Source organism: Pseudorca crassidens, chromosome 11 (genome assembly GCF_039906515.1).
Source record: "Pseudorca crassidens isolate mPseCra1 chromosome 11, mPseCra1.hap1, whole genome shotgun sequence".
In the NCBI taxonomy this organism is placed as follows: Eukaryota; Metazoa; Chordata; class Mammalia; order Artiodactyla; family Delphinidae; genus Pseudorca; species Pseudorca crassidens.
The window spans coordinates 103,046,419-103,072,223 of NC_090306.1; the positions used below are offsets into that span (position 1 = coordinate 103,046,419).

Sequence of the window (25,805 nt, forward strand, 5' to 3'; positions counted from 1 at the left end):
GCCCTGGGCAGAGGGGTCCCTAGTAGCGCATGTGGCTCAGCTGGTCCAGTTGCTAGCACTGGACCCAGAGGGACGCAGGAACCTGCCTGGCTTCTGAGACCCCCCCAAGGTCGCACGCTGACCTGTGCTGGGGACACCCAAGGGCCCCCTGCACCCTGAGCCCCCCGGGAGGCAGAGGCCTGCCCAGGTCCCTCAGGGAGTGGCCAGAGCTGGATGGAAACCAGGTCCAGTGGGCCAGCTCCGCGGTGAGGGGGGCGGCCTTGGATACCACATCCGTCTACCTATCCCTTCATTCATCCATCCATCCATCCACCTGTCCATCCGTCCACTTCCGGCGCTGTCCTAGGTGCTGGACACAGCAGTGACGGGACAGCGGTCCCTGGGGAACCTGGCAGACATCACACAGACACCCCCGGGAGTGCTGTCCCCTCACCAGTGACTCTCCTGACGACACACCCAGGCTGTGATTTTGCAGCTAAAATCAATCTCCTGGTCCCGTACCTACGCTCGAAGCTCCCTCTCGGCCTCTGCCCCTCTTTGTGGCGGGTCCTCTTCCGACAGCCCACGTGCGCCCCTGGCCCCGCAGGGCCAGCCTGACGCCCGTGCCTCCAGCTGCCCTCTGGTCCACAGCGAACCCCGCTCCCTGGAGGGGAACGTGGGGTGAGGAAGGGTCGGGAGCTCAGGGCGTGGGGTGGGGGGAGAGTCCCACCCCCCCGCGCAGGTGGGCCTCCCCAGGTAACGGCCCCGATTCGCGCATTTTACAGAGGTTTCGTTACTTCACGTGTCGGTAAAGCAGCACACACGAGGCTGGTCACTGTTGAAAACGCGCAGCAACCTTCTTCAGTCCCCGTGGTTTGCTCCGCAGGCCCGTGTGTTTCACTGTGTGCCTTTCAGGGCACGGCTCTGAAGGCTGCTCTTGGCTTTACCTTTTACCTGGGGGGTCCATGGGACAAAACAAAAGGGGCCGTGGTGCCCCTGTAGAACTTGGGCCTTTGCTCCTGGGGCGACAGAGCCCCAGCAGGGCTCCCAGCAGAAGCCACCACTCGCTGCAAATCAGGAGAGCGGTCACCCCAGGGTAGCGGGTGTGGAAGGGAACACAGAGGGAGATGAAATGAACTTCCCTGCTCTTGAACCGGGGTTCTCTTCATAGGTCCTTACTGTTAATAACAGCATGTGGTGAGTGCATTTTATGACTATGTGATGGGTAAATAAATAAGGTCACACGCTGACCAAAGAGGGGTGCTCACGATGCGCCCAGGATTGTAATACTGCTCCCCCCACAGTATTTAGCCAACATCATTCGCTGTAACAGAGACTGGAGTGAGGGGCGAGGCGACCCTGAAGGCCGCCGGAATCTCGGGGAGCAGCCTCTGCCTGGGAGCTGAGGGTCCGGGAGATCCCCCCGTGTGTGGGAAAGCCGCCCGGCTCGCGGAGATCTGACCCCCCAAACACGCTGGAACCGGGAAGCCCAGCCCCTTCCTGCTCTGGACCCCAGTGTCCTCCACTGTCAAAGGCTGGCATCACAGCACCAGTAAGATTGGAAAGGATGATACTCAAATATCTGTGATTATAGAAAGCCCCCAAATCCGCAGAAGAGTAAGAGGCACGTTTTTCTGGACAGAATCTGATACATAAAAAGCCACTGCATTTCCACAAAAAACAAAACTTAAAGGGTAACAGCCTCAAAATAGGAGGCTTTAAGAACAAATCTAAACAAAATCAAGAGACACGTGGAAAAATCGTTAACCTGTATTGAAAGATGCGAATGAGGACTTGACGTAATGGGAAATACATACATGCAGTGTTCATAGACTGGAAAACTCAGTTTCATGATGAAAACGTCTTCTTAATACCCACAGAATGAAACGGGCTACAGAAAATGACACAGTATGATGCCTTTGTATAAAGAGCAAAACCTGAAAAGCTGTGCTGTCTGAGAGTATAAACAAGTAGGGGAAGAAGAAAAAAGCACCTTTCTTCTACCCTCTTAGGTTTACTTATTGGGGTCTGTGAATTAAACGGACCAAAGGCAAATTAGAAGAAACGGCATACAATTTTTATCTAATGCTAATATTTAATTTTTTTTTATGTGCCTCCAGGCCTTTGTAGAAAAGCAGTGGAGACCCAAAGAGATGGTCAGACCCAGGGCCTTATATGGATTTTAATAAAGGGCAATGAATTTGACAAGAAGTGACAGAACAAAGGGAAGGGAGTTCGGGCTTCTAGGGTAAAGTTAACGTATTGGGGAATTTTATATGGAGAAGCTAACGGAGGAGAAGCGTTTTATTAAGGTTTGGTTGCGCAGCACCACCTCGGTGCTAACTTTGTCTCCAGGGACAAAGGGGGCCCAGGAGAGAAGAGGGGGCACACCCTCACAAAGAGGAAGATATGTCCTTTCAGGCAGATGGGGGAGGGCAGAGGGCTCTTTTTGGCATCTTAACTTCCGCTCAGAGCAGTCCTTATGCCAAAGTGGCACATTTCGGGGTGCCACATTCTGATCCCCTCTCATGGGTAAAGCAAGGAAGTGATACCCTCCGATTTTGAAACAGTAGTTACCTCTTCGTTGGAGGCAGGGCAGGCTCAGTCCACAAGGGCACGCAGGGAGCTTGGGGGTGAAGTTCAGTTTCTTGGCTTGGGGGGTAGGTACCTCATTGTTCATCTTACTCTTGTTCTTTAAATTGTACGTGTTTTCACAAAAAATACTCTGCTTTGAAAAACAACAGGAAACTCGTAAGAGAAAAAAGAAGCTAGGTCCTGCCCAAAGTAACAACTTTATTTGTCTTCTCAAACACATCAGAGCAAATTTCACCATTTTCTAATCTTGAAGCCAGCAAGACTAGAAAGGAAATGAAGCCACTTTCTGCCCAGTTACACGGCACCGCAGTGAGGACAGAGCCGGCCGCCCGCCCGGTTACACGGCACCGCAGTGAGGACAGAGCCGGCCGCCCGCCCGGTTACACGGCACCGCAGTGAGGACACAGCCGGCCGCCCGCCCGCCCAGGGGCCTGACTGCTGCACCGACAGGCCACACGGGAGGTTATCGACCTAGACTAACGCTGCTCAGCGACCCCAGGTTTTCACTGTCCAGCCATCAGTTCTGATTTTTTCTTAAAATCCTACAGTGTAGGCGCTGGGGTCGCTCCACTCAGGGTCCTCACGCGCCGCAAGGTCCAAAAGGTACTCCAGCCCCGTGACGGGGGTCATCCACAGCCCCCCCCCGGGTGGGGCGGGGCAGTCCTCGGACAGCCACACAACCTCCAGGGGCAGCTCCAAGGTCTGCGATTTTGAATGTCGGCAAGCAGTCGGTGAATGTCGCCAAGGCACGCAGGAACCACGTGGCGTGGTGGGGTTTCTTCCTGAACGTAAAGTGCCTACCCTCCGACCTGGACGGTTTTGCTAAAATTGGCAGTGCGTTTCAGGGCAGGCCAGTGATTGGAGGCATTTCCCAGGGACGATAAAGACTGGAGACCCCTCGGGGACCCTGGCGAAGCAGCGCAGTCAAGTCCACGGTGCCCACGGTCCCCCGCGCAGAGCTCGTGCACCTTTGCTTTCCTCCCCACCGAGGGCAAACGTCAACAAGACGGCAGCATCTCCTTCTTTCTCATCCTCAGACTTTTCACTCACCCGCCAGTTACCAAATCATTCAACTTGCACAATCACTTAATAACGTGGTCTCCTAAAAAACCACTGTTGAGGCTGCCCTGGGCGGGACTGAATGGTGAAACAGGACATTTCACATGTACTTGCAAATAGAAATCACTGCAAAGGAATTCCAAAAATAAACGATGTCTGTTAGATGCTAAAGCGGCTGCCCGGACCCTGCGTGAGAGGCGGCGGCCGCTCACACTGCCTCTCTTAACAGTCAAACTCCCTCTTCACAAATCCAAGGTGAAGCTGCGTCCTCCCACGTTTCAGCTAAAGCTGTTTTAGATGCGTCTTCCACACACCGAAGCACGAACACAACAAAACAAGGCCCAGGCGAGGGGCGGCCCTGGGCCCGGGGAGGCCCCAGCACTTGAGCAGAAATAAACGAAAACACTGACAGTGAGGACACCGTTTATCCTCTTCTGGTTTAAAGGCCAGAACTTTCAATAAATATATAGAAATAAGTTGTGAGGATAAGAAAGGAACAAACCTGGACCACGTGGTACAGACTCGGGGCTGCGCCCAAGGGACCCCGGGGCGTGGGACCCTCCCCTGGGGGTGGGGCGCTCGGGCTGGAGTTCACACAGTTCGCGCAGGAACGTCTCAACGTCTCACCCACCGCGCTCGGCTGCTTTCTGTCTCCCCCCAAAGCCCAGCTGTGGCATCCCCGCCGTGCGGACAGAAAGCTCGGGGATTCCAAATTTAAAAGAGTAAAAACCCCTGTGAGGGCTTTGCAAGCCGCCCGTTCCCAGAGCTCCTGACTTGTCCTCGCTCCCAGCTGGATTGTCTAGAAACACCACTGTGACTTTTCAAGCTACAGTAGCGTCGTTACTTGGAGTGTTCTTCTCACTCGCTAGAATGGGCTACTCTGGAAGCGTCGCTTCGGGCGGGACTGTGATGTTGCACTGTAGCCGCCCGGGACAGGAAGGGTCCAGTAATAACGCCTTAATCGCAAGTTAAGATGCAGGTACTACAAAGGCAAAGAGAACCAAGTACTTTCCACAACTTGATCACAAGCTACTACAGGGTGAGTCTTGCCAAGCAGATCGGTGACCCTGTAGACACTCGTGTCCTGGTGGCGTGACCTCGACGGAAAGCATTCACGTCGCGTTGTCCCTACAGTTATTGCGAGAGAGCCACCAGTGGGCCGCTTTAACCTCTGCGCCGTCAGCATGGTTGAAATCTAAGAAGCCAAGCGCTCCCAAGTCAACAGGCGCCCCTTGCTGAGGATAAGTTACGTGAAACGCAACCCAAAGACCCACACAGAACCGAAAATGCCACGTGTCCCCAGAATTGCTGACAAAAGGTATTTTTTCTAAAATCAAGATTTAACTATCAAAAATAAACTTCTAAGTTTGAATGCTTATCAACGTAATTGGTCTGCAGTAATTTTCTCCAATACGCTCCCGCTTCCCAAGCACAGCGAGAAGGCCGGTGACGCGAGGCGGCGGCTCAGCGGTGCGACTCCTGCTTCGAGTTCTCCTCGATTCCTCGTGCAAAGAGCCGGACCAGCTGGCAGTGGACCCTGCAGAGACAAAGGGCCACACTCAGACCCTGCGCGTCCCCTGACTCTCGGCCCCCCAGCTGGTCGAGGGCGGAGGTGGGCCTCACGCACCAGGACGGTGGGTCTCACCGTGGCAGTCTCTGGTCCCACCTGGCAGCGACAGGCCGGGGCGCAGAGCGACTTCCTGACACTCCTGAGAGACCTACTCTGCAAAGAGCAGCTGACGGCCAAGTGGAGATCTGGGACCCCACAGACCCGGTTCTAATTCCAGCGCCCCACCCGTGAGCAGAAGCCGCCTCTCTCCCTGCCTCGGTCTCCTTATGAGGACTGAGCTGACGGGGCCACGGGGAGGGTCCCCTGAAGGGCAAGCCCGAGCGAGTAGCAGACGCGGGAAATGTGCAGTCACGGAAGACAAGTGTCGCCACGCCAGCCCGAGCGCCCGCCTTCCACGGAGAGCCGCAGCACGCGAGCGGGGGCTCGCGGGTCCCACTGGCAGTGCCGCCGTCCCACTTGATGAATGACGTCACAGCCTCCTGAGAGATGGTTAGTCCCAAAGGCCCCGTAAGTAAGTGACTCGCTGTTCAAGGCAGCGCAACATCAAGACGTGTAGGATATATTTCACAAAAGAATGCCTTTTTTAACCTTCAGCAATTCATAAGCCGGCATTAAAAATAATTCCGCTTCCTCAACTTGTGAAATGAGTCTGCAGGAGCCGAACCCCTGCACGCACGACTGGCAGGCAGGGCGGGTTCGCCTGTGACCTTGGGGCTGCCTCTCGTCCTGAGATGTGAGCAGGGCGGGCACTGCCACGCTGGCCGCATCCTGGTCGCAAGAGCAGGGAGCGCGCAGACGGGGACGGGGGGAGGCCAGGGAGCCTGCCCCTGCCCGCGGCTTTGGCCTGCACGCTGACAGGCAGGAGACCCAGCTGGGACCAGCAGCTGGTTGGCCGAGAAGCCATTTAAAGTGGGGATTATAAATGGGGATACTACGCAGCATCCTGAAACACGGAAGGGCGCGCCCGCCACCCATCCTTCCAGGCACCGGGGGCGGGGCCTGCAGGCTCGCTCCTGACCGCCTTGCTCGTGTGACACCCACCCTGCTATCGCCAGCGAGAGCCCAGTTTGGATTCCTTAAGGTCGACCAAGCTCCTGAAGCCATTGGTCACAGGACAGAATCCTTCTAGAACTTCACAGTTCTCCCTCAGTCTCTTGTAACTGTTACACGCACACCTCAATCAATAGCCTTTTTCTGAAAAAGTTTCCTTTACTGTGTCTTTCAGTGGGGCAAAAAACCATGTTCTTGGCACTCCTGTTTCATCTGGCGATGTAATAAATACATATAATCAGACTTCAGATTCCCAAGTCCAAACACAGCAGGCCCAGTAGGTTCAGAGCCGGAGGGGCGGGCCTGGTGCCTGGACCACAGCACGGCCGCGGGCTGGGCTCCTCGGGGCCGGAGCATCTCCGGGCGGTCAGTGGATCCAGGACTTGGAAGGTGCCCACAGAGGCGCTTTGTTAGTTAGTTTAACTAGTGAGGAGACGAGAGAGGGAATGCCAGTGCCGGCAGTGCAGGATGTGGCGCAGAAAAATAAAACTGAGGGGCTTCAAAACCTGTGAAAAGACCGACCCCTCAGCACCTTTGCAAACCTGAGGTCACGGCGTCTCCCTGGGGGTTTCACCCGGGGAAACACACGTGCGTCTGTGACTCACTCTTATGCTTCAGGCTGTGAGGGTGCCAGGCCCACAGAGCCCCAGCGCCACCTTCACTCACCTGACCTCGATGGCAGGGCTGCTCAGAACCTCCCCGTCGCAGTTCCAGGCGCTGCTGGAGACGGCGCAGCAGCACGGGGGGCGGTCGCTACACAGCTGCCCCAGTCGCTTCTTCCCGCGGCCCCGGACGCTGCCGTCCTCATCCTCCGCAGGCTTCGACACAAACTGGAACTTCTTGACGCGATAGACTTCGACGAAAGTGAAGTCAAACTACCAAAGACAGCAGGACGGAAACGTGCTCTCAGCGGGGCCTCCCGGCAGCTCCTCGCCCCGCCGCTTGGGGACAAGAGAAGTGGTCACCACGACTCTCACGACCCAGTCCCATCCACAATGAATGACACGGAGTAAAGAGCTCCGCGGCTCCTGCGCAGCGACTTGTACGGTTATTTACCTGCTTAACAAGCAGTATTTTAAAAGCCACATGAAAACACTGTTGGCCCAGACCTTAAAAAGATTTAACAGCCGCAAACTTGACTAAAATCATGGGCTGATCAGAAGTTGCGATTGTCTGGGTATCGTTAGACTTGCCCTCCCCGGCCCTGTGTCACTACAAGGGTGCCAGTGACTAAGGAAAGGTTTGCCAGAAGAGTCTCGATAGAACCCCTTTCCGGGAGCTGAAAGATTTTGTCGTCGGTGACCAGCAAGGGCAACAGAAGGTTGCACCGCATCACTTCATCCTGTCTTTACATAGGAAGAGAACCGTTCACGCCTCCTAGTTTCTCTGCTCAAAGACTTCATATTTTTAAGTGAGATTTTGCAAGGAGTAACTATGACTAAGACTTTAAAATGGGTGAAATGCAAACAAAAATCTGTCCTTCTTCCCCTTGAATTCACAGCCGATCCCACAACATGCAGATCGGGGTCGCCCAGGCAGAAGCGGCCGCCGACGCAGGCCACGTGGAAGCAGCGGTGCCCTTACCTGGTCGCCCTGGTTGGTGTGCCTGACGAGAAACCTCAGGAAGTTGAACCGGGAGCACTTCCGGATGAGGATGAGGTCTGAAGACCCGTCTCCCAGGTGGGCGGCCGGGGAGAGCCCCTGGGGGCTCCGGGGACAAGCACAGGACATGTTGGTGGCATTGATGGCCAGGAACTGCCCGCAGACAACCTTCCACTCTTCCACCTCCTCTGAAGCAGGAAGAAGCATCGCAGATGCTACGTTAAATCCGTTACATCCGAGCCGGGCAGGTGGGCGTCCTGAGATGACCGGGAGGGGTCGTCTCTACAAACGCACCACGCGACGGCTTCTCAGATCAACACAGAGAAAGCCGCGCCCGCCGCGGTGCCCGGCGGTCACCTCCCGAGAGGCAGAGCTGTTTCTCGGGCCCGCGCCTGGGACTTGGGACCACGATCTAGAGCAGGGGTCGCCAAGTCTGGCCCACCACCTACCTGACTGGGTGTGGCCTGCGAGCTAAGAATGGGTTGTACATTTCTAAGTGGTTGAAAAAAAAATCAAAAGGAGGAAAGTATTTTGTGACATGTGAAAATGACGTGAAACTCAAATTTCAGCGTCCACAAATAGTTTCTGGAGCCCTGCGGAGCCCACTCGCTGACCCCCGTTCCGGACCATTCTAGGGACAGGCGCCTGGCTGGCGCCACAACAGTAGTTCAGAGGGACGTGGCAAGATGGGCCCTTCCACAAAATCCCCTTTTCCCCAGAGTCTAGCAAAGGCAACCACGCACTCTGCCTGGAGCTGAAGTGGAAGCAGGTGCCCCTGCAGAGAAGCGGGGAGGGGCGAGCCCCGGGGCCCCGGGCAGGTCCCCCCCCCCCCCCGCCCCCGCGGAGCCGGCCCAGCCACGTTACCGGCGCTCTCCAGGCCGTACAGCGACCTTTTCCGCTCCTCCTCCAGCTGCCGCTTGCTCTGCCTGCAGACAAAGCACCTGGAGGACAAGAACACGCCCCCCTCGCCTGTAACCTAGGCTGCAAAAGCATTTCAATCGTTTGCATATAACAGGAAGTGCAATTGCAGAGGCTTCGCTTAAAAATACTTGGTTTGCATATTAATTTGAGTTCTCAGAATCAGATCCACTCTTAAAAATTACACAGACAACATATCCGTTTTGGAAATTGATAAACATTACAAAAAGCAAACAGCATCACATGAGGCCCTTCTGTTGGCTCTGGGGGGCGGGCTGAGCTCGGCCCCGACGCCGGGGTGGCAGCGGACGGAGCAAAGGACAAGGTGCAGGTCCCAGCGTGGATTCCCAGCCTGAGACTCTTCCCTTTCACAAAACAGGTAACACAGTGGTGACCTGGCCCAGTCAGGAACGAGCAAGTGAACGGCTCAGAGCAGCTGATGTTTGCGGTCCTGGGCACTGCTGGATGCAGGCCTTCGCACGGGCCAGGGGCCTTTGCTGGTGGAATCAGCTCATCAGCAACGGGTGTGGCGAGGCCGTGCCTCTAACTGTTTGATTTTATGGTCTCAAATTCTTCACTTAAAGGAGGAGAGACCAGGGGAAGGAAGGGCCCACGTCTGAATGACTTAAAGGAGGAAGGAAAACCCCCGAGTCCCTCGAAACCCCTCAGCCTCTCCACGTTGTCAGACTGAGGAGCAGGGACGAGATGCGGGCCGCGGGTACAGGTGACAACCTGATACTCGTTCCAGGTTAACCCGGGCACATGCTGTTGGGCATGGTGGGGACACACAGGGCGAAAAGGCACCGTGGCTCGCAGAGGGGCCCCCACTGTTGGCCCGGGGTCTGGACCGGCCTCTCCTGACCACCCAGTGGGGCGACAGGGGGCCCGTCCAGCCAGCTCCACGGGCGCCCCGAGGGCGCGCACAGAGCCATCCATAAAGGGGCTCGTCTTCATCATTTCTCACGTCCCCAGCGGGGGGGGACAGCGGGTCCCCACACCGGAGCAGACGGCGTGGTGTGAGCCCTCTGCTGGGCAGACGACGGGGACCAGACCTGACCCTGGGCCGCCCCGTGACCCAGGACCCAGCATGGGGGACACGGCGGGACCCCCTCAGGGTGCGTGGGACCCTGACCACTGGTCAGGAGGAACCAGCACCTCCCGTCTACATTGCCAAGTACTGCCCACTCACTTCACAGCAGGAGCAAACCCCAGCCAGTCCTGCTTCTATCTCATCGTTTGAGCAGGAATGCACGTAAGGGATGTGCTTACCCCGCCCTGCAGGGTTTCCTGTCCCTCGGGGAGCCCACCGTGTGCTGTGCTGGCAGGAAGGACACTGTCCCTTCGTAGCAGTGATGGGAGAGGAAGGTCTTCAAACCTGAGAACAGAGTGAGACGGAGAGACACATCCACATGCACCACTGCCTGCGCAGGAGGCCGTGCCGTCAGCGTCTGCAAAGCGTGGGTGCGGGGCCCCTGCCTGGGGACAGAGCGTCTGCAGGAGGACATGGCCCCCTCCCACTTCGGGCTGAGCTGCCACCACCATCACAGAGGACTGCAGGCTCCCGGCCACCAGGGCTGCCTTCCACACTGGCAAAGGGGACGTCTCAGCCACCAGTGACCCCTCGTCGTGGCCTCGACGACGTGGCCTGCAGGTTCCGCCCTGTGAAGCCCCCAGCGCGCCCCCAGGCTTGACCCCGTCATCCACAACTTTGGTGTCTTGGAGGAACTCAGGAAAAAGACCAGGCAGCACTGCTACCAGACCGTGGCCGGCCCCTCTGGCAAACTGTGGTGTGCTGTCCATCGAGCTGCCTGCACCCCCAGCATGCCCGGCTGAGAGAGGTGAGGGGGCTGCAGAGGAAGAAGCGAGCAGAGGCTGCGTCACGAGGTTGAAGGAAAGAAGCCGCCTCCTGACATCGAGGTGCCGGGGGAGGCAGCAAGTGCCGGTGCAGCAGCTGCAGCCAGCGGCCAGGAGGCCCACAGCTACGACCATTCACGAAGGCGGCTCCACTAAACACCAGCGTTTCGGCGCAGAGGAAACAGCCTTCTGCTGGAGGAAGATGCCGCCTATAGGACCTCCCCAGCTGGAGAGGAGAGGTCGCTGCCTGGCGTCAGAGCTCCGGAGGACAGACAGGCTGGCTCTGCGGCTAGGGGTGGCTGTAAGTTGAAGCCAGTGCTCATTTACCATCTGAAAATCCTGGCGCCCTTAAGAATTATGCTAAATCCACTCGCCTGTGCTCTGTAAACGGAACACCAAAGCCTGTTCATAAACACATCTATTTACAACATGACTGACTGACTATTTTAAGTCCACTGTTGAGACCTACTGCTCAGAAAAAAAGATTTCTTTCAAAATGTTACTGCTCGGGCTTCCCTGGTGGCGCAGCGGTTGAGAGTCCGCCTGCCGATGCAGGGAACACGGGTTCGTGCCCCGGTCCGGGAGGATCCCACATGCCGCGGAGTGGCTGGGGCCGTGAGCCACGGCCGCTGAGCCTGCGCCTCCGGAGCCTGTGCTCCGCGGCGGGAGGGGCCACAGCGGTGAGAGGCCCGCGTACCGCAAAAAAAAAAAAAAAATGTTACTGCTCAATGAATGACAATGAACCTGGTCACCCAAGAGCTCTGAGGGAGACGGACGAGATTCATGTTGTTTTCATGCCTGACAACACAACGTTCATTCTGCAGCCCATGGATCAAGGAGTCATTTCAACTTTCTTTATTTTTCTTTTTTTTAAAATGAATTCATTTATTTATTTTTGGTGTGTTGGGTCTTCACTGCTATGTGCAGGCTTTCTCCACTCTTCATTGCTGTGTGTGCCCTTCTCACTGCGGTGGCTTCTCTTGTTGCGGAGCACGGGGTCCAGAGCGCAGGCTCAGTAGTTGTGGTGCACGGGCTTAGTTGCTCCGTGGCACGTGGGATCTTCCCGGACCAGGGCTCGAACCCGTGTCCCCTGCACGGGCAGCTAGATTCTTAACCACTGCACCACCAGGGAAGTCCCCATTTCAACTTTCAAGTCTTACTCCTTAAGAAATACATTTTGTAAGGCTATAGTTGCCACAGACAGTAATTTCTCTCATGGATCTGGGCAAAGTAAACCAAAAACCTTCACCATCCAGATGCCATTAAGAACATCTGGGATGATTCATGGGTAGAGTTCAAAATATCAACATTGACAGGAGTTTGGAAGAAGTTGATTCCAACCCTCCTGGATGGCTTGGAGGGGTTCAGACCTCAGTGCAGGAAGTCACTGCAGATGTGGTGGAAACAGCAAGAGAACTAGAATCAGAAGTGGGGCCTGGGGCAAGAGGGAGGAGATATGGGGATATATGTATGCATATGGCTGACTCACTTTGTCATACAGCGGAAACTAACACAACAGTGGAAAGCAGTTATATTCCGATAAAGATGTTAAAAATAAAATAAAATAGTACTGTAAGTCCCTGCAAATAAATAAATACAGCCAAGGAATTCATCTCAGCGACAAGTGTCAAACTTTGAATCCTACATTCTTTCAAACTTTTTTACTGCATTTAAACGCATTTGAAGGCTGAAGGGTGGTGCTGCACGTGACCTGAAGTGCAGACCGTCACTTGTTTGTACGATCTGGGATCGACCTCCATTCCTCTTTGTCCCAGCTCTGAGCACATGTGAGAACTGGCCTGTGACCGACGGCAGTGGTTCTCCGGGCACCCGGGACCCGTCAGACTCCCGCCCCCTGGTTTCCTTCTGTGAACGGGGCCCCACCCTGAGCGAGGCGGAGGCCGTGTGTGGAAGCTCCCGGCGTGGTACTCTGAGTTACCTGAGAAGTCGTATCTGACGAGACCCATCCACCGCTTCTGCTCGCTGTCCTTGATGATGTCCCCGTAGAAGCCGTAGCCCAGCAGGGACACCGAGTACCGCAGCAGCGTGCTGTTGTGATGCACAGAGGACACGTCCATGGGCAGCGAGTCCCCTGCGTAGAGAAGCCAGGGTGGACGCCGCGCCCCTCCGCCTGTCCCGCTGCACAGCGCCCGGCGGCCATGACGAAGCCACGGATTAAAGCGTGAGACAGGCAGAAGGCAGCCGAGGCCGTGGGCTGTTCTCCCGGGGTGCCCGGCCTCCTGCTCTCCACTCAAGTGACTAAATTTGACTCAAATTTCCAAAACGGGCTTGGAAGGCTCTCCCGTAAGGAGGGGAAAACAACGTGACCGTGAAGCTCGCTAAACGCCACTAACGGGAAGGAAGGTGGAAAAGGCGCCTGGCGTCTTCACATGTAAACTCACACGTGCACCGTCTGTAAACACAGCCGTTCTGTGACTGGATGACACGCGAGGAGCACTGCCATCAGGGACGAGGACGGGCAGAGGGGGCCACACGTGCGCTGAGGGCGCCTGCACAGCTCCGAGCAGCTGTACAAGCGTCCCCCGGGGGACGCGCTTTCTAGAGGAGCGGGGGGGAGGGGTGTGACTGGGGAGGCCTGTTCCCACAGGGCGACAAGGGGCCGAGTCCCGGGACGCCACGGAGAACCACCGGGGCGCAGGCGCCGGGCACCCCAAATGCTCTGGGGAGGGCACCAGAGGGTTCCGAGCAGAGCAGCGCTTCTGTTTCTGAAGGTCACCCCGCTGGATGGGAAGTGGCAGGGAAGGGTGGCAGCCAGGGCCCTACGGGCGGACTGACAGGCACCCGCACGGTGAGGCGGACCGACACCCGCGTGCGCCCGGGGACCTGGGACGCAGCAAGCCAAGTGCGGCACTGAGCGAGGCACCTACCCACGACGATGTGCAGAGCTGAGGTCTCCGCGTCGTTCGTGCCAACCGTTGAGTAACACACACAGTCTGTCGACCCTAAAAGGGGGAAAAGGTCCTTAATATCACTACAGTCACTTACGATCCCAGCGTGTTTCCAGGTGAATGAGTGGTAAGCTCTTCTGCTTCTTCCATGGCCCGGGAGTAGATAAGAAGGAATAAGCTCCGTTTGCCTACAGAATTAGTCACTGAGGTTGGTTCATCAAGAACACCATCAACCAGCTCCTCCCAGAGAGTTCAGAGACCCCTCCTGAGCCCGTCTGGGGGGCGGGGCCCCTGGGAAGTCACTGCAGCGGTGGCGGCGGGGCGCCAGGGCGCCAGGCTCAGCGCTCTGCACAGTGTCCCCGCTCCTGGCTGCCACAAAGGCGGGCAGCAGCCCTGGGGCTCCAGACCACAAGACCAGAGGGATTCTGCAGCGGGAAAGTGCATGTAAAGCAGGGACAGCTCGTGGAGGTCACAGAAAAAGCACCGCAGGCCTGTGCGAGGCGAGACCCGGAGCCTCAGCCCACCCCTGGGTCATAAGAGCGCAGCAGCTGCCGGCTGACAGACGTGAGGGGCCAGCGGGACCCGCTCTGAACCCCACGGGCTCGGCCGGGGCTCTGCCTCCTCCTGCCCACACCCCTGTCTATAGAGCGGAGGTGACCTCAGAGCACCCAGCTAGCACCGGGATCCCGAGGGCACGGCAGGGATGCTACGGGTCCTCCCTCGGTCTGTCCCGGTTCTAACTGGGTCATCACCAACGTCTCTGCTCTCCACCTGAGTGGGCAGAACACCTCCCGGCTGCTTATTTGTAACAGACTCCTGAGCCCCGCCCCACCCCCGAGATCCTGACTCAGTAGGTTTGGGTTGGGGCTGAGCGATCTGAATTTTAACACGTCTGCTGAATAGCCGAAAACCCTAGTCTAGATTTCCCAAGAATAAACCCTGACGGTATCCAGAATTGTACCGTAAATGTTGCCTCAGACACACAACCAACACAGGTTGAGGCCCATCAGGGAATAACCATCCTGTTTACAGGCACACAAGCTCTGGCCGCAGGCAGGACCCAGATGCTGTGCCCTCAGGCCCCGGAACATTCTATAAGGCCCTCAGCCTAAGGGGCGCCTGAAGGTCCATGGTTCTACATAGACGCGCTGGATCGCAGGCAGTGTTTGTCATCTCTTAGAGCAACAGAATCTGGTCCAGTTTGAGATCAGAGTAGATGCCTCTTAACTATTTAATCTAAGCTAACATATGCCTTCTTATGGTCGGAAACTTACATAAACACACACAGATTGATATATTTTTTAATATGTATATTTTTCTTTTTTGTTAACCTTAACCTGAAGACTTGAATGACATCTCATTCCAAGAATGAGCCAAAAAGTAAAACGGTTTAAGTGAACATTTACGATTACAGGAGTGACTTAATTCTTAAACTGGAATTAACAGTATTTAAGGAAAACTACATGGTTTCAGACTATCTTCCACACCCCTGTTTTTCTAACTGAGGGTACCCGAATAACGGGTATAAACATTTCTGAGAAAATAAACTAGAAAAGAGCCACGCAATTAACTTGAAGCACACCTTCACATCCCTAGAACTTCCCAGAATTTCCAGAGCCCACGTGCTCCCCTTACGTGCCTACTGCACTGCTTAATTTCTTCACAAACCATCCTTTAGAACAAAAACGGATCAGACATCCAACATGCCCTGCATTTTTTAAAAAATTAATTATTTTATTTTTGGCCACCTTGGGTCTTCGTTGCTGCGTGCGGGCTTTCTCTAGTTGCGGCGAGCGGGGGGGCGGGGCTACTCTTCGTTGCAGTGCATGGGCTTCTCATTGCGGTGGCTTCTCTTGTTGTGAGCATGTGCTCTAGGCATGCGGGCTTCAGTAGTTGTGGCGCGCGGGCTCAGAAGTTGTGGCTCGCGGGCTCTAAAGCACAGGCTCAGTAGTTGTGGCGCACGGGCTTAGTTGCTCCGTGGCACGTGGGATCTTCCCGGACCAGGGCTCGAACCCGAGTCCCCTGCGTCGGCAGGCGGATTCTTAACCACTGCGCCACCAGGGAAGTCCCCTCCCCTGCATTTGATCAGATATAACTTGTATATTCAGCAGTCTTTTACTCAGTAGAAATTCAGCAGTGATCTCAAATAAAAATGAAGAGACGAGTGGTCTGCACTTTGCACCATGTCCTTTTGACCTTTAAAGTCCCTCTTTATCTCTGGGTCTATCTAGAATCTAACTGCCCTATTAAACAGATGCTAGAATCAAGTTGAAAGTCTCATAAAGGGATGTGTCTCGAGTAGGGAAAAAAAGCCCAGCGCTTCTGACTGGCTGCATCATCCTTTTTACAGCCACAACGAAGACGGGCCCTTTTTGACGACCCTCCTCAACGACAGCATCTCGTCACAGAAGCTGCGTGAGAGGCACCTCGTGTGGGAACAGTGGGCAGGACAGGGACAGGCTGAAGGCCACTGGTCAGACAGTCAGTCCTGGGCCGCACCTGGGGCAAACCGCCGGCTCTAGAGGGCTGGGCTGGACGTGGCCCACTTTTCCGAGTTCATTCACTAGGAGCTAACCGCAAACGCTTCCACTGAGGGTGTGAGATGGCGCAGAACCTACAGGCACCTGAACTCTACAGGAAAAAGCAGAGGGCTCAGTGGGGGCTGCCCTGGGCTGGGGCACACGCATTCACTGTCACCCAAGTCCTTAGGGCAACAAACAGGGTAAGTGAACCGAGCTTCTAGTAGGTTTCAGGGGTCACTTTGCTGAGAAGTCGGATGTTTAAAGAAGGTGCTCAGCTCAGCATCCTCCACGGGGCCACCTCCCCCCTGCCCCCCGCAGCTCCCACCTCCACTCTGCCTCTCACTCACCCTGCTCACGGCGGCCCCACCCACAGCCAAGCCTTTCCTGCCTCGGGGTCACCGCCTGTGCCACTCCTCCGGCCTAGAACATCGTGCCCCAGATGCAGGGCACTGTCCCCCGCCCTTCAGGCGTCTGAGTGGGATCACACGTGCAAGGCCCCATGCGCCCGTCCGGACCGTGCTCCCCCGGGCCCCACTGCTCTGTTCTTTCTGTTTTATGCTCATCACCTGCCTCTCCCCCTGGACTCCCTGCGTCCCCGCCGTGTCCCCTCGCGAGGCCCCCAGCGAGGCCGGCCCACAGGAGGCCAGCAGAATGTATGCACGAGGACCCACCGAGGGAACGGACGGACGGAGCGCGGGGTGCCTGCGGGCTGTGGACCCCTGTGCTTTGGGCTGGCGGCCGGAGCACCAGCAGACAGCCGCTTCAGGGCAGGAGAATGTCTGATTCTTTTTCGTCCCCAAAACACCACTTCTCGCTTGTTTAACATTCAGTCTGCTTCCGACAGCTCACTGTCCCCTCTGGGGACAGCGTACCTCCCCAGTGGTCTCTGTGTGGTGAAGACTTTATTTAACCCAGAGGGAGCGCCAGCTCCAGACGTAAGATCTGGTTCACCTCGGGCGTCAGGAGACTCCTGACCCCCAGCCCCTGTGCCCCAGAGGCACCTGCAGCCTCCCCCTCCTCGAGGCCCTGCCTGGGAGGCGGCCCTCCCTGAAGCTGTATCATCCGGCCCAGGGCAGAGGCAGCCGGCATGTGCCCTTCTTCTTGCAAGCACAGTCTGGGCACTGCTGTCTCCCCGCCCCCGCTGTGCCGGCCTTCCTGATACCTGAGCAGGCCCAGGCAGGACCACCCAGCTCTGAACCCCGACACACTGTCCCTGAGCTCCACGGCCAGTGCCCACAGCCCAGTGCCAGGGGGCTCCTGCTGGCGGCTCGGGCTGGCTGCGCCATCCGATTCGCCGAGTCCCGCTGGCTCTGCCACTGAAACCGTGCCCGAGTCACAGCCGACCACACGCCCGACGTCCAGCGTCCACGGGACCTGGGCCGCCCACCCGCCGCTGCTCTAGAACGGAACGCAGAGGGTGGGCTCACACGCGGCCCTCAAGACGAGAGCCTGACCCAGGGCCTTTCCCCAGTCCCTCTAGCCCCCTGCCTGAGCGCACGGCTGTTCCCATGGCCACCCGCTGCCCCAGGGGACCCTTGGCACGCGTCACTCTGCGCCCGGCCCCTCACGCATGTCTCAGGAAGGCTCCTGGGACCCCCCCCCCCGGAAGGAGTCCCTCCGAGCCACTCACCCAGACCCACGCCAGCGGCATCTCCGCTACCCTGCCCCACTACTGGAGACCCTCTCCTGCCACGCTGGTCCGTGTGTCTGTTGAGCTCACAGCAAGACCCGCTCCATGCCAGGCTGCGGAGAAGCAGGGCGCCTGCGCGGGGGCACTCCCGGCGTGTGGCGTTGGCCTGAGCTCGTGTGCCCTTCGACCATTTTAACAGCCCAGGGTTTTAGGTATCAGAGCCACACGGGCAAATGGTGACAAGGGGCATAAAGGAAACACAGATTAGAATGCAGAAAAATAAACTTCACGTAGTCCAGAAGCACCATGCACAAGGTTAAAGGACAAAAGCCTAGCTTGGCAGAGAAGTTGGAAAACACGTGACCCACTGAGGGGAATGTCCTTAACACACAGACAATACTGGGGCAGGTGGAGAAGGACAGACTTTCCCAGGTGGGGCAGGGCAGCCTCCGAGCCCCACAGTCCACGCCCTTCTGGGCAACCATGCAACCTGACCCTGGCACCCCGCATCGTCACCCAGAAAATGGGGTGACAGCACCATTCTCAGAGCCATCGGAGAACCCGGATGTCTACCCGAAGCTGGCCTGCCAGGGTCCCTGCCGCTGTGGCCCAGACACAGGGGGAGGAGGGTGCCTCCTTCCGCTGAGTGGTCTGCAAAGCCCCGGCTTCACCCCGCCCCCGCCGGCTTAATGCTGTGATTCTCCTAAGAGCTGGGTGCTTCCCGGAGACACCAAACACACCGAGCCGGCCACCTCAGGACACGGCACGGCCGGCCCGTCCCGCTCACACCCCGAGGCCTCCCGCCCCGACAGGCAGCCCCCCCGCCCCGGGTGCCCGTCACTTCTTCCAGGACACCGCCTGCCCCCCAGGCTCCCCTTGTCCTGCACTGTGCTCTGGGCCTCCCCCATCCCCCCCACTGCCAAACGGCCAACGCTTGGAGAGCAAGGACCGCGCCCCCAGCGCCGGGCAGGAAGCAGGCGTCCGGGGGGACAGCAGGACCCCTTCCCGCACGCAGCGGCGGTCCTGCGTCAGGTGCGTGGAGAGAAGAGCGCACCTGAAATAAAGGGATGAGCCTCCAGGAAAACCCAAGGGCGGCCCCTCCCGGCCCACGTACCCGCAGGGATGATGCCAATCCGCAGCGGGCTGGGCACGAGCGACGCCCGCGGCTGGTCCTGGTCCACGCCGGCGTCCCTCTGCGTCCTGCCCACCAGGCCGTGCAGGACCTCGCTGAACATGCCGTCTCCGCCCACGCAGACGATGCTGCAGGAGGAACACAGGGGTCAGGCCCTCCGCACCCGCCGCGCACCACCAGCCCCCTCCTGCGCTGGCCTCCGAGCCGCCACCCGGGCCGCAGCTGTGCCCGCGCCCCGTCGGCCGGCACAGTCCCCACCCATCTCAGTTCGCTCCCCGCTCCCGCGGCAGACCTCTTCAGACCCTCCGTGTCTGCGTCCCAGCCCTGCAGGGAGAGGCTCCTGATGCCCGCCGTAGCCACACGGCGAGGCTCTGACAGGTCGAGAAGGGCAGGGCCTGGGGCCAAGCTGCAGAGAATGCCCCCTCCTTCCCTAGCAGGCGAGGCTGACGAAACCAAGCAGACAAAACATGGGCTCAACAGGCTTCTACCCTCTGCCTTCCAGCCCCCGAACAAAGTCTCCAGGAACTCGGCCTCTGGGGCAGGTGACACGTGGCTTCTTCCCTCCCTGACGCTCCCCCACCCCTCCCCCACTCACGACCCACTCCCGCCGTGTGACCCTAATCCACCTCCCTGACTCTTCCCCTCTCCAGGGAGGCTCTTCACACTGCCTGAGGTCCCCAGCGGCACAGCTGCCCACTTGAGACCCTAGAGCCTTCTTGGGGCCCTGGGATGGGGCACAGGGACACTCAGGACGCCGCCGCTCCTGGTCACAAAGCTTGCCCCTCAGCCTTCACGCTGACCCGACTGGAGGCGGCCCACAGCTCAGCTGACATCCCCCATACCAAAACCCGCTTCAGCTCATCTCATTGCTTGATGACACTTGGTGAGGACTCGGTCACGGGGACCAGCCGATTCTCCCCCAAACGTCTTGGAGAGCAGCCCTGCTGCCTCTGCCACTGTCCAGCCAGCTCTTGCCCAAGACCCACAACCTCTGGCAGCTTCCTTGGGTCCAATCCTCATTGCTACTTGCCACGCAGCTTTCAAGAGTATCTTTCCGGGGCTTCCCTGGTGGCGCAGTGGTTAAGAATCCGCCTGCTGATGCAGGGGACATGGGTTCGAGCCCCGGTCTGGGAAGATCCCACATGCTGCGGAGCAACTAAGCCCGTGCGCCAAAACTACTGAGCCTGTGCTCTAGACCCAAGAGCCACAACTACTGAGCCCACGTGCCACAACTACTGAAGCCCGCGTGCCTAGAGCCCGTGCTCCACAACAAGAGAAGCCACTGCAATGGGAAGCCCGCGCACTGCGACAAAGAGTAGCCCCCGCTCGCCACAACTAGAGAAAGCCCGCGCACAGCAACAAAGACCCAACACAGCCAAAAATAAATAAACAAAATAAATAAAACAAAAGTATCTTTCCAAAACACCCGCGCCCATAGGACATCTATGTACAAGCTTTCCGGGGATCCTCACCACCTTTCCCCAGCCTCATCCATTCATTCGCGGAGCACCTGCCGCGTGCCAGCCCTGTGCCAGGCGCCGGGAACAGCTGCGCACAAGGCAGAGGAGGCCGGCTCTCCAGGAGCTGACATGCCAGCAGGTACAGACGCAACACAGATGCAGGGTCACACTCGGGGCCGGAGCCTCCTGCGGGGACGAGCACAGCACCCACTCTGCGCTGTCGCAGCCAGAAACGCACAAGCGGGTCCTGACCGAGAGGAAACCTCAGACAGACCTAGAACCAAGGGACATGCTGCAAAGGCACTGGCCTGTTCTCCCAAAATTCAGCCACACCAAGAAGGCTGAGGATCTGGTCCGGGTCACGGGAGACTAGGGACACACCCACTGAATCTGAAGGCAACGTATGATCCAGGGCTCTTCTGCCTTAGGGAGTAATGGGACAGCGGGCAGGGTCTGATAAGGACAGCAAATGGGTAACGGCATTCGTATCAGTGCTAATCTCCTGGTTTTGATCACTGCGTTTTAGTTCTGTAAGAGAATATCCTTGCTTTTAGGAAATATACACAAATATTTAGGGACGAAAGCTGATCATGTCTATAACATACTTTCAAACGATACAGAAAAAATTTCTGTACGTAGGTGGTAAGACCGAAAAGGAAAACAAAACTACTACACGGTGGTTTTCCAAGGAGAAGAACACGACTGAACGTTTCTGCCTTTCCTAGTTTTCTAGAAGAAGGTTTATTTTACTTCTACAACTAGGAAACAAGGTGTAAGGAGAGGGAGTGAATAAAATGAAGACAGATGGGTAAAACCTGACGAGAATTGACCATTTACTAGTCAGATGCAAGACGCTTACTTACCCATCATATTTGTCTATATTGAGCTCATATAAACTCTCCTTGGCATGGTTAGCATGCTCAGTAACTGTGGGGAAAAAACATGTTACATCATAAAGTTTACACTCAGGTCTGTGAATCCCCTTTAAAATGAAAGGCAAGTCAGGGCTTCCCTGGTGGCGCAGTGGTTGAGAGTCCGCCTGCCGATGCAGGGAACGCGGGTTCGTGCCCCTGTCTGGGAAGATCCCACATGCTGCGGAGCGGCTGGGCCCGTGAGCCATGGCCGCTGAGTCTGCGTGTCCGGAGCCTGTGCTCCGCAATGGGAGAGGCCACAGCAGTGAGAGGCCCGCGTACCGCAAAAAAAAAAAAAAAAGGCAAGTAAACCATGCTTTTAAAATGAGGTCCTATAAAATCTTCAGGAGGGTTTCCTGTAAGAAACCCCTCCTTCGATCTTACCCAAATTCCTTTCATGGACAGGGATGCTGACCTCAGGGGAACAGGACCTCTCAGAATACACTCTACTGGGTAGGACATCACATTCTTGGCATTTAAAAAAAAATTAATTAATTTATTTTTGGCTGTGTTGGGTCTTTGTTACTGCGTGCAGGCTTTCTCTAGCAGCGGCGAGCGGGGGCTACTCTTCGTTGCGGTGCACGGGCTTCTCATTGTGGTGGCTTCTCTCGTTGTGGAGCACAGGCTCTAGGCGCGCGGGCTTCAGTAGTTGTGGCACACGGGCTCAGTAGTTGCGGCTCATGGGCTCTAGAGCACAGGCTCAGTAGTTGTGGCACACTGGCTTAGTTGCTCCACGGCATGTGGGATCTTCCCGGACCAGGGCTCGAACCCGTGTCCCCTGCACTGGCAGGCGGATTCTCAACCACTGCACCACCAGGGAAGTCCCACATTCTTGGCATTTAATTGCCAACAAATAATAACTTTTTTTTGGAAGAGATTACATCTTCTATTTTATAGTTTTCCCTTATTATCCAAGGGACTTGGAAAATTTTAGAATATACCAAAATGTAGAGGAAAGAAAATGTTAGTCCATAGTCTGTATACTCACTGTAACAAAAAGTCTCTTTAAAAAAAAAAATGATTAATTTTTTTATCTGGGCGCACTGGGTCTTAGCTGCGGCACGGGGGGTCTTCGCTGCCGCGTGCAGGATCTTCATCTGTGGCATGTGGATCTTTAGTTGCAGCATGTGGGATCTAGTTCCCTGACCAGGGATCGAACCCGGGCCCCCTGCATTGGGAGCACGCAGTCTTAGCCACTGGCCCACCAGGGAAGTCCCAACAAAAACTCTCTTGAAATTCACTTGTACACACAGTTTTGTGTCCTTGTTTTCCCAACATCTCATCACAATCCCTTTTTCATCATTAAAAATTCCTTGTAAAGACCATTTTAAAGAGCTACATACTATTCCTTCAGATTCACCACAGTTTTATCTTTTGCTTCCTGTTCCGGGGTGTAAGGGGCTCCCGGTGTTTTGCTTTTATAAAAAGGAGGCAACGGACACCTGTGTACCTCGCCCTCTGTGCACAGCTGATGGCTTTCTCAGGAAAGTTTAGAAAACTGTAAGATTGGATAAAAACCCCCTCCTTTTTGAGGCTCTTGACCCGCGCTGCCAAGTGGCCCTTTAGTAAGTTTACACAAAACCCTCAAATCTCTGAAGGGAGAATCCGTCTCCCTACACCCTCCCCACATCTAGAACCTGCTCTGAAACTCGGTACCGCAAACGTGGCATTACATCGTGTTTCTTAAAAATACCACTTACTGGTGAAATGATTTCTAAGCCTGACTAATTGCTTGTATCTCTTGCAAGAATTTTCTGTCCATAACCTTTGTCCTTTTATCCTTAGTGTTTTTCCTGAGTGCTTTATATGCTAATACTTGGCTAGAACAGTCTACGTTCTTTACTTTGTATTCTTCTCATTCCGGTATGCCAAAAAACCCAACATTTCAGGTTGTTAAAATAATCTTAAACAGGGAATCCCCTGCCGGTTCAGGGGTTGGGACTCTGCGCTTTCACTGCTGGGGCCCGGGTTCAATCCCTGGTCGGGGAACTATGATCCTGCCAGCTGCGAAGCATGGCCCCAGAAAAAAAAAAACCTTAATACAATAAGAATCCTCCCTAGTGACCATATCTGAGTCATTCTCAAATTTACTTCTACAGAGACTTTGCGCCTTACCGATGATCTCGGTGGTGATGGAGGCCAGTGTAAACAACGGCGCCACTTTTCTCTCATAGATCCGCTTGCCTTGTCCTTTCCCTCCAAACGGATTGATGAACACCAGTAAGTGCTTTGGTCTAGACGCTGCAAGACAGCAACACCGCGTAGGTCACAATGGACGTAAGTGCTCGAAGTGAAGAACTGTTGCTGAGCGAAATGAAACCACAACGGCTCTAGAGCGCTGCTTAGTGTCATCTGACAAAAAGCATTTTTAAGGCAAAGAACGGTGCTCAAGAGCTTCCTCATCTCTGAAAAGAGAAAAAGCACAGCTCGTGAGATCAGGCAGGTGCCCTGCACATCGGCCAGGGGGCTGGCAGCCCCGGCGACTCAGAATCCTGGCAGAGAAGGACGCTCTCTCCTGATGAGGAGTGAGTCCTACAGGGTGTAAATGCTGGGAGCAGCAGCCTCATTCTTCTTCATGTGAAGGACAGTGAGTCTGCAGAAAATGAGAGAAATAGATATACAGCACGGAGCGCTGGGAGAGAAAGACAGACGCACAGGCACAGGGAACGCTCAATCTGGAGATGGACGGAGAGACGGAAGGATGGCAGGATGTCCCTTCCAGAGGCCCGGCTGACCGCCGACACCCAGGTCTCCTGAAACACCCTATTTTCTTATAGCAACCTCCACATTTCTGCTTGGGTCGGTTCAAGTAGATTCTGATACTTGCAAACCAAATTTAACCAACAAATCAATAAAAGTAGCAAGAAAATCGAAGCCCTGGGTCCACACAGAATCCCACACACCAACGCTCACAACAGCACCATTCACAGCAGCCAAAACGTGGAGACCCACCAGGCGTCCACCAACTGACGGCTGGATACCCAGAACGTGACCAAAGGAGCATCGTTCAGCAACGGGAAGGAACAGCCCACTGATGACACTTAACTGACGTGAATAAATACCAAAAGCATGATGCTGAGAGACGGAAGAATTACACAAAACAGCCCCTTTTACATGATTCCATTTATGCGGCAGAACTAACATGCGGCAACAATGACGAAAAGAAACAATCAGACTGGTGGTCGTCTCTGGACTGGCAGGGGAGGGTCATGAGGAAACTGGGGTGGTGGTGCGTCTTACAGGGTCTGGGTTACATGGGTACACGTATGCTTCAAAACTCATTGATTTACACTTACCATCTGTCCATTTCACCGTATGTAAATTCTACCTCCGAACTGAAAACAAATACTGACCTCTAGGTAATGACACGCGTGCTGAAGGGTCATGCCCTGACGTCTGTCACTTACTGGGAAACACAGCAAACGTACCATTAACTAATGGACGGGCAGAGAGACACAGACAAAACAAAACCAGCAAAATGTTAACAACTGCAGAACGCAGGTAGGTGGTGGGTGTGTGAATGTCTATGGTACAATTTTTTCAATTTTTCTGTATGTTTGAAAATCTTCCTAATAAAATATTGAAGGCGATACACAATAGAGAAAAATCAAAGCCAAAAGTCTATGCTTTGAAAAGAGTCATAAAATTGATAAGCCCCTAAATAAAACTGATAAAAAGAAAAAGGGAGAAAACACAAATTAACAATATCAGGAATGAGAAAGGACATTATTTCAGAACCTACAAATATTACAAGGAAAGTGAAAGGATTTATTAAACTTATGCCAATAAATTTTATGTAAGAGACACATTTCTCAAAAAATACAATTTACCGAAAGTGACAGAATAAATAGAAAATCTGAATAGTCTGCTATCTAATAAAGAAACTGAAGCCATTAATAAAAGCCTTCCCACAAAGAGAACCGCAGATGGTTTCACCACTTAATGCTTCCAAATATTTAAGGGGAAAAGTGGCCTCAACATGATAAAAATTCTTCCACACGACAGAAAAGAAAGAAGCACTACTCAACTCTGTGTACGTGACGACTGTAAGCTTGACAGCAAAACCAGACAAGCACATTTACAGAAAGGAAACTCATAGGTCTATTTCTCCCCTGAGCCTAGGTGAGAAAATCCTAAACAAAATATTATCAAGTCAAATCCAGAAATGCACAAAAAGGGCAAATACATCATTACCAAGTAGGGTTTATTCCAGGAATACAAAGGCTTTTATACAAAATACAAAGAGAAACCAATGTTTTTCAACACGTTAACTCAAAAAGAAGAAAATCATACAATCATCTCAATAGATGCAGAAAAAGCACTTATCAAATTATACATCCAATGATGATTTTTAAAAATTCTCAGAAAACTAGAGTTGGAAAGGAACTTCCTTAATCTGGACTTTAAAAACTTACTTAAAAAAACCTGGGGTTTCCCTGGCGGCCCAATGGTTAAGACTCTGCCCCCAATGCAGGGGGCACGTGGTTCGACCCCCGCATACCACGCAGCGTGGCCAAAAAAAACAAAACAAAACAAAAACCTAAGAAGCATCATTTTCGACTGTGGGGTGTTGAAAAGTTTCCCCCAAGATCCGGACTAAGACCCTCCCCGCTG

The 25,805-nt window shown here is 55.1% G+C and overlaps 1 protein-coding gene across 1 annotated transcript in view; it reads right to left on the reverse strand.

Moving 5' to 3' along the window:
• Positions 1-2,752: 2,752 nt before the first annotated feature.
• CERK (ceramide kinase) overlaps positions 2,753-25,805 on the reverse strand; it is a 50,127-nt gene continuing 27,074 nt past the window's right edge. The window contains exons 4-13 of the mRNA XM_067698422.1: positions 23,307-23,432; positions 21,144-21,207; positions 18,803-18,948; positions 13,516-13,590; positions 12,567-12,719; positions 10,043-10,148; positions 8,720-8,796; positions 7,838-8,043; positions 6,920-7,128; positions 2,753-5,170 (exon numbers count right to left, since the gene is read on the reverse strand). Of these exons, the coding sequence (XP_067554523.1) occupies positions 5,098-5,170; positions 6,920-7,128; positions 7,838-8,043; positions 8,720-8,796; positions 10,043-10,148; positions 12,567-12,719; positions 13,516-13,590; positions 18,803-18,948; positions 21,144-21,207; positions 23,307-23,432 (1,235 nt within the window). The 3' untranslated portion in view covers positions 2,753-5,097. The remainder of the gene's footprint in view (positions 5,171-6,919; positions 7,129-7,837; positions 8,044-8,719; positions 8,797-10,042; positions 10,149-12,566; positions 12,720-13,515; positions 13,591-18,802; positions 18,949-21,143; positions 21,208-23,306; positions 23,433-25,805) is intronic.